Source organism: Crocodylus porosus, unplaced genomic scaffold (assembly GCF_001723895.1).
Source record: "Crocodylus porosus isolate Cpor-Errol unplaced genomic scaffold, CroPor_comp1, whole genome shotgun sequence".
Taxonomy (NCBI): Eukaryota; Metazoa; Chordata; order Crocodylia; family Crocodylidae; genus Crocodylus; species Crocodylus porosus.
The window spans coordinates 583586-591672 of record NW_017728933.1 but is presented as its reverse complement, the minus strand read 5'-3'; the positions used below and the strand labels follow the sequence as shown (position 1 = coordinate 591672).

The 8087-nt window shown below is 54.1% G+C and overlaps 1 protein-coding gene across 1 annotated transcript; it reads right to left on the bottom strand.

Annotated features, from left to right (window-relative positions):
* Positions 1 to 591: 591 nt before the first annotated feature.
* On the bottom strand, positions 592 to 2626 carry PGAM2 (phosphoglycerate mutase 2). The gene is made up of 3 exons (XM_019545915.1): positions 2173 to 2626; positions 1860 to 2040; positions 592 to 793 (listed from the first exon to the last, which is right to left on the bottom strand). Exons 1-3 carry the CDS (start codon positions 2584 to 2586, stop codon positions 624 to 626), a joined length of 765 nt encoding a protein of 254 aa, XP_019401460.1. The 5' UTR covers positions 2587 to 2626; the 3' UTR covers positions 592 to 623.
* Positions 2627 to 8087: the final 5461 nt, after the last annotated feature.

Genomic DNA, 8087 nt, shown 5'->3' with positions numbered 1-8087 from the left:
GGCTGGGGGGCAGGGGCTTAGGAGTGTGGGGCAGAGACAGGGCACAGGTGTATCACTGCCCCCCCATAATCATGTGCTCCTCCCTCCTCTCCTCCCCTCTTTTTTGATACTGGAAATATGGTAAACCTACACAGGACACTCCCCACAGCCCCCCAGATGTCTGGGACACACGCACGCACGCATGCACAGCATGTGAACTGTCTGCAGGCATTTTGCCCCCATGGTGCGGGACTGTGGGGATGACATGGCCACCACAGAACCTGTCTCCTGGCACCTGGCCCTGGTGGCACATGTGGGGCAGGTCCATGGAGCAGCTGGAGCTTGGGTAACAACTTCCCATAGCTGCTCCCACCAAGTCTGTCTCAGGAAGACCCTCCCCCCACACACAACTCTTAGAAGCACTCAACTTGCCCCAGAACTGCTGCCCAGAGGGACTGACACCCAGAGATGATTACCAGAACCCAGACCCCTACAGTAGCAGCTTGGCAGCCCCACTGGAGCAGGGGGGCTAGGCACTGTTACATCTTCCTCTGCCAGTCGAGCCATGCCCGACCATCCCTCCTTGCTCACAGAGGCTTGGGCACTGGTGGGTGGTTTCAGGGGTTTATTCCATGGCCCCTCCCTCACTTCTTGACCTTTCCCTGAGCAGCGACTGCCTCCATGGCTTTGCGAACCGTTTCTTCATCTCCCAGGAACTGCATGGGCTTGGTGGGCTTGAGGTTGTCGTCCAGCTCATAGACGATGGGGATGCCTGTGGGCAGGTTTAGCTCCATGATGGCAGCGTCCGATAGGCCTGTGGGAAAGAGAGGGTCATGGGCTGGGGGTCAGGTCTGGTCTTGGGGTGGGAAACTTATGCCAGGCACCTCCTGCTGGAGTGCATGATGGGCCCCCAGCTCTGGGAGGAGTGGGGTGGTAGGGAGGGTGTCTTGGGGGCAGGAGCTGCCTGGTGGGGGCAGAATCTGGGTGCCCTGGGGGCTGTGGGGCAGGATCTAGGTGTGGGGGTGTTCCCAGGCCCCCAACAGGGGGCTCTGTGGGGACAGGAACCAGCTGGGGGGGGCAGAATCTGGGTGCCTAGGGGGGTGGGCAGGAGCCAGCTGTGGGGGCAGCTCCTGGGGGTCCCCACAGGTCCTGTCCCTTTCCACCTCCTCAGAATCCTGGTGACCTTTAGGCCCAGGGAAAGGAAACCAGATCCCCTGTTGGGGTGTGTGTGGCTGCTGGATAGGGTAGGGGTGGGGGCAGGGGGGCTCAGCAGCAAAACCTGCCCCTTCCTGCTGAGCCTTGAAATGCGAAGCCCGCCTGGAAATAGCAATGACCTTCAGCAAGGGTCACGGAGCTGCTGGCTTCAGCCCCCAGCCCTTCCCTGGGGAAACTGAGGCACAGGGCAGGATATGCCACCCAAGGAAAGGGAAACTGAGGCATGAGGTGGGGCAAGGCCTGGGCCTGGGCTCTCTTCATCCAGTGCTAGGTGGCAGCCTCCTTGGCCTCATGGCACCTCTAGCTTTCGCTCTGCCAACTCCTGCCGGACCCCTCCAGCTATTCCCAGTACAGTGGGAGCCCAGCACTGAGCAGGCTGGGTCATGGGGATTCTGTGCCTGCTCCCAGTCAGCCTGGGGGTTAGAACGGATGCCCTGCAGGGGGTCCAGCAGCTGCTGATCCTGGTGCTGGCTGCTGGGGATGTGCTCCCAGGAACAGCCCTAAAGGTCAAAGGTCAGTGTGCAGCCCATAGCAGGGAGGGCACAGTGCTGGCGCAGGGCCCAGTCAAAGGTTACCAGTAAGTGATAGCCCTGGACACGGCCCAGCTGCCTGCACCCCCCATGCCAGGGCCCAAGGCAGGCTGGGCTGGAGCCAGGGCTGCCTACCTTCTAGATGTTTGACAATGCCACGCAAGCTGTTGCCATGGGCAGCAATGAGGACCCGCTTGCCGGCCTTGATCTGGGGGGCAATGTGGTTGTTCCAGAAGGGCAGCGCCCGGGCAATGGTGTCCTTGAGGCTCTCGCACAGTGGCAGCTCTCCAGGCTTCAGATCTGCATAGCGCCGCGCCTGGGGACACATGCAGACAGCCCATTCAAGCACCAAAGCCTTCCTCAGCTGCCTGACCCAGCCTGAGATCCCCCACGGGGCACTGAGATCAACCCCCGGCCCCCTATCCACCACTGGGGGGACCTGGCTCACCTTGCTGATGATCTGGTGGAAGGAGTGTTGCTCATCCATGGGGGGTGGGGGCACATCATAGGAGCGGCGCCATACCTTGACCTGCTCCTCGCCGTGCTTGGCAGCTGTCTCGGCCTTGTTGAGGCCAGTGAGGCCACCATAGTGGCGCTCATTGAGGCGCCAGGTTCTGACCACGGGCAGCCACATCTGGTCAATGCCATCCAGGATGAACCAGAGGGTGCGGATGGCTCGCTTGAGAACTGAGGTGAAGCAGATGTCAAACTCATAGCCAGCCTCCTTCAGGGCCTGGGCCCCCCGTACCGCCTCCTCGGTCCCCTTGGCACTCAGGTCGGCGTCGAACCAGCCACAGAAGCGGTTCTCCTGGTTCCACGTGCTCTCGCCATGCCTCACAATCACCAGCCGGTGGGTTGGCATCTTTAGGCCTTGTGAGGGGGGACCTCTGGGCGGCTGGTGACAGCTTTTATATACCTGTCTGCCCAGCCAATCCATGCTAACATGGGGTAGAGGGACAGGGGAAGTACCAATTGCAGCATAGGAGCATAGTGGTGTCTGCTGTTTGAGTGACAGCCAGATGCCAGGACAGAATTAGAAGCATGGAGTCACGGGGGTGCAGGACAGAAATAGCCCTATGTGGTTGGCACTGTGACCTTCTCCAGGACACAGCAGAGGGGCTGAGGCTGGGGCTGTGGCTGACAGGCCAGGGGCTTCTGCTAGGGACCGGGGAGTAGGGGGCCTACCGGGTGTGTTCAATCAGGAGCCTAGAGAAGCCAAAGACCCTGTCCCAGCTGCAACTGGGTGGATGGAACCTCTGCTGCCAGCGGGGCTAGGTATCTATTGGCAGGGCAAGTCAGGCAAGTTTCCAGCCAGAAGCACAAGAGACACCATCAGGATTCTCTTCCTGGGGAAGGGACCTGGGACATTTATCCTGCCTTGTCTTAGCTCCCAAGGACTCCATGGCCTGTTTGGATTCTCCTCTTTCCTTCCCCAGCTCCACCCCACCCGGCGTTTATGAACCAGTCACTCACTGCAGGGTAAGGGCACACCCATAGGGACTGACTTAGCAGGGCCTGGCTTATGGGTCCCTGCATGCAGCATATTAATACTATCTTCTCACATATCACGTGCATGCAAACAAGGTACATGTTTCAGAGAAGCATAGAAATCATGCAAAAGTGGGGCTGGAAGGGACTTCTGAAGGTCACAGCTAGTCCAACCCCCTGCCTGAGGCAGTATCAGCCCTGTCCAAACCAGCCCAGACAACCCCATTGTCTGACCTCTCAGTAAAACCACTGTCAGGCCTGACACAACACCAAGCACCACACCCAACCTTGTCACAGGAAAAGCAGGAGAACCACACTGGCCACCGTTCTCCTGCTGTAAGTTGTTGTAAGAGGCCCCAGGCAGAGACTGTGCCTCCACTGTAAAAGAAGGCTGTGCCTCCCACTACAGAGTAAGGTACCAATTGGATGAGGGAGTGGGGGGAGAAATTCCTTTCTGATCCCAAATGCAGCATCAATCTGAGCCTGAGCAGAGGGGAAGACCTTCTACTCAGGATCCTCCGGATTTGGTGCTAGTAGGAGCACTGGCACAGATCAGCCGCTATCCCCAGCCTGGGCTGCAGCCAACAGCTCTGAGGAAGGCTTAACCCCCCTCCATACATGTAGCAGAAAGATAGGGTAATAGGGAGTGGGTGGAGGCCTGGGCTTTACTGGAGGCTTCAGACTAGCCATGACCAGCCTGGGTGTTCAGCTGTAGTGTGGCTGGTTGAGGTGAGCAGCTAGGTCCCCAAGTCTGACACCACAGCCAGACAATGCTATGCCCTTCTAAAGCTTGGGGTGATCCCACTAGTGGGCTGGCTCCTGTCTCAGAGAGGACCACAGGCAGGAAAGAGGGGAGCAGGTGCATAGGAGCAGAACTCATTTAGTTGTCCTCCTTGCTCAGTAGCAAGGGGAAAATGTGGATACATGTAACAAGAAGCCCCTTGCCAGCACTCCCCATTTTGTGCATTTCTTTTTCCTTCTGAGTATTGGGAGAGACCTAGCACACTCATTGCATGGGTGTGGCAAGGCTCAGAGCAAGCCAGAAAGCTGAAATGGCTTTCTATATGAGAAACCTAGAAACTACATCTACATATCAATTAAGCTCAGTGTCACTAAAGAAAACAAAAGAACTAAAATATCCACTTCAAAGACTGTAAATATATCCTGGTGCTAACCTAACTCACTTACTGTCCCCACTAGCATTTGATCCTCAGTACCTCACATTGCATTTTTATATATTTCTCATGGTGCATTTGTATATTTCATCGGTCTCATCTTTACCATGCCATTTTGTATTTTATATTTTATACTTTTAAACCATTAATGATGTACTCCCTGTACAATGAAGTTACACCTTGGATGGTCCAGGGTGTAACTTCATTCTACAGGGAGTAAACTGCATTGAAATTGTAATTGTAAAGTGATAAAACCTGCTATATTGGGCTGGTCCCTTGAGTGAATGTGAGTATGTATGATGATCTGTGGGTAATTAAATGACAAAGCAAGAGCCTCTGTCTGTTAATTGACAATAGCCTAGCCAGAGAAACTTACCATCACAAAACGCTACTGTACAAGCCATTTTAGGCTAATCAAGCCAAGGAACTGATCCCTGGAACTGAGCACCCACACAAATGACTATCCCTGTAACCCTTAACAATATAATTATTAAATTGATCAAAATCACAAACTCCCAAAACTGCACATACCAGCAGGCAGACAGCTGTCATGCATTAGGGACAGCGTCCATGTGGGACAGAGACCTCCAGATTGGGCATCCAAGATGACACAAATCTGCCAGAAAGGGATAAAAGGCAGTGAAGCGTGAACCTCAGTGGCGTCCTTCCATCCAGCACCTGACCTACTGAGACAGAAGGACAAGCAGGTGACCCCCTTCTGGAGAAGACACCAGGTTTGTGCTTGAGCTTCTGCTATGCCCTGTGCTGCTTGTCAGCTCCTCCCAGCCCTGGATGTCAGCATCTGCTTTCTTGACGTCTGCTTTCAGTGTGTCCTGGTAGTGTTTCCCTTGGATGCCATGAGATTTCAGGCTGTTACGGAGCTGGGAGGAGAGCGCTTGTTTTGGGAGGTGAGTCATTCTTAGCACCCAGGGATAGCTCACTAGTGTGCTGCTTGCTTTAGCCCCTGCAGGGAAACAGGAACCACAGTCCAACTACCTGCCTCCTTGGAGAGACTGAGCCAAAGAATAGAAACCATTCTCACTTGGGTCTCAGCCTGGCCTGGTGTGCACTGCAGGAAGCTCCCTTGTTCTCAGTTCTGCCCTGTATGGCCTGCAGCTATTTGTCTGGGTCTTAGCTGTGCTGTGGTACAAGTGCTAACTCAACCCCCCCCCCCAACCCAATCCCAATGGAGTGAAACATGTGCAAGATTTTTGTCCTTTAAATTTTAATTTTTTTTGCTTTTTTTCACTCTGTTCTTCCCCTGCACTGCCCTTTTACTTCACACCATAATTGCCGACTTTAATTTTTGCCAGAGGGTCAGGGGGCATGGGGGGCAGGATGAGGGCCACCAGAGAGGGTGGGGTGAGCTGGAGATGCAGCAGGCTGGTAGGGTGTAGTGCCAGGGCAGGAAGCAGCAGGTGTGGGGGGTACAGGGAGCATAGGGCAGGGGTAAGGGTTTGGGAATCAGGGGGCACAGAAGGGACAGGACAGGGGGTATCAAGGGTGCAGGGGGCAGTGTCGGGGCAGGAAGTAGCAGGTGGGAGTACAGGGGGCACAGTGCGGGGATCAGGGGGTAACACATTGTGATGAAGTTGATGAGGGCGATGGCATTTTAGGGGATGCCCCAGAGGGCCATGGCACTGCTGGTACCCGACAGCACAGCCGCCAGGTTGGCCAGGCCCAGGTGCAGCTCCAAGCCCAGTAGCAGGCAATTGACAGCAAATGTGGGTGCCAGGCACAGTGCCAATGTGAACAGCCCCTTGTCCACCGTGCCCAGGTACTGCTCGTAGAACACATAGGGCAGTCTGCCAGCCGCCTGGCCCCACTCAGCACCTGCCCACCCCAAGACCCCACTGGGTAGACAAGTCCCCAGGGAGTCCCCCAGGGCACCAATAGGGCACCCGCAGGGTACTCAAACCCCCCCTCCCATAGCACCCACATGACACCTGCCTTTGGTGTATCATGTCCCGTCTCCCCCACAGCTATTCCCCCTCCACTGTGATTTGCAAGCTCTCAATCTATTTCTAGCATTGCCCTCCGCTCATGCCTCTGAATGGTCCTGGTGATAGACCCTGCCTTGACCACTGGGTCTACTTTGATGACCCTGAAGTTATTCGGGCTGCTTCACTTGCCCTGTGGGAGAGGCACTTGGCAATCCAGCCATTAATTCTTTCCCTGCCAGAAGAAAGCCCATGCACAGAAACTCTTTTGGCATATAACCTATAAGCAAACAATACAACCACATCAGCTTCCCAGTCTGATGTGGACACTGGAAAAGTGCCCCGCTGTGCTTTTATAGCTCCTTTCACAGTACGGTGCCTGACCTGCCATGCACTAGAAAACAAGCTGCTCACTGAAAGAAATTTTATAGAGAAGTAAGGCTAGAAGGGATTGCAAGAGATCATCTAGTAAAGTTAGCTATAAATATAAATGGGTAACTACTTCATTTAGATACTTAGGGGTGAATCTTGCTAAAAAAATGGCAGGGCTTGTACAGTTTTAATTATATTCCTTTGATTGAAAGGCTCAAAATAGACTTGGAAAACTGAGCAAAATACAAAATGTCATTGTTAGATAGAATTGCAGCTGTCAAAATGAATATTGTAGCTCAAATTAATTTTCTGTTCCAAGCTCTACCTAGTCTAGTGCCAACTAATCTCTTAGGTGACTGGCAGACTATGAAAAATATGTTTATTTGGGGAAATAAGAAATGTAGATATAGGAATCCATTCTGCAATGGCTTCAGCAAAAGGAGTGACCAGTGCTTTCAAACATTAAATATTACTACCAAGCCAGCCAACATAGAAATCTGGTGTGTTGGATAACACCAATTCACAGTGAGCACTGGGTCAAACAGACTGCCCAGCAGTCAAACTTTGTAGTACCATGGCTAAAGAAATCTGCTGGGCCAAACACTGAAAACCTGGGACAACACATTTATGAAATTAAGTTCATAGTCATCACCTTTAGTGCCTAAGGACCCCTCTGCACATGCAGGTAAAGGTGTGATTGGATCTAATATGTGAACCATACAATTATGCTTCCTGCCATACCACACGTGCGTGGCAGGAGGCACAATTGTGGGATTGCGCATTAGATCCAATTGTGCCTTATTGCCTGGGTAGGGGGAGCCACAGGAACCATGCACAGCCAGAACTGAGCATCCTGTGTGGCCCAGGGCTTTCACACACCAATAGCCTTGGAGATCACAGCAGTCCAATGGATGGGAGGTTGCAACCCTGTGACAGGGAACACACAGCTGACAGGGCTCCTGGCTGTAGGGGAGACCCTCCTACACATGAATGATGTCTGTCTCCGGGGGCTGGCGGTGGGGCATGGCGGTGGTGGGAGCACGGCAGTGGTAAGCAGGAGCTCCCACCAATGCGACCAGCGCTGTTGGTGGCCGGCGGGGCGGGGGGAGGTGGTGAGTGCTGACCAGGGGTCATAGTTTCATAGTCGGTCGGGTTGGAAGGGACCTGAGCAGATCATGAAGTCTGACCCCCTGCCATGGCAGGAAAGCGACCCTGGCCAGGTGTTCATCCAGCCTTCTCTTAAAGACCCCCAGGGTAGGAGCCAGCACCACTTCTCTTGGAAGTTGGTTCCAGATCCTAGCCACTCTGACCGTGAAGTAGTGCCTCCTGATATCTAGCCTGAATCTCCCCTCTGCCAGCTTGTGACTGTTATTCCTGGTCACTCCTGG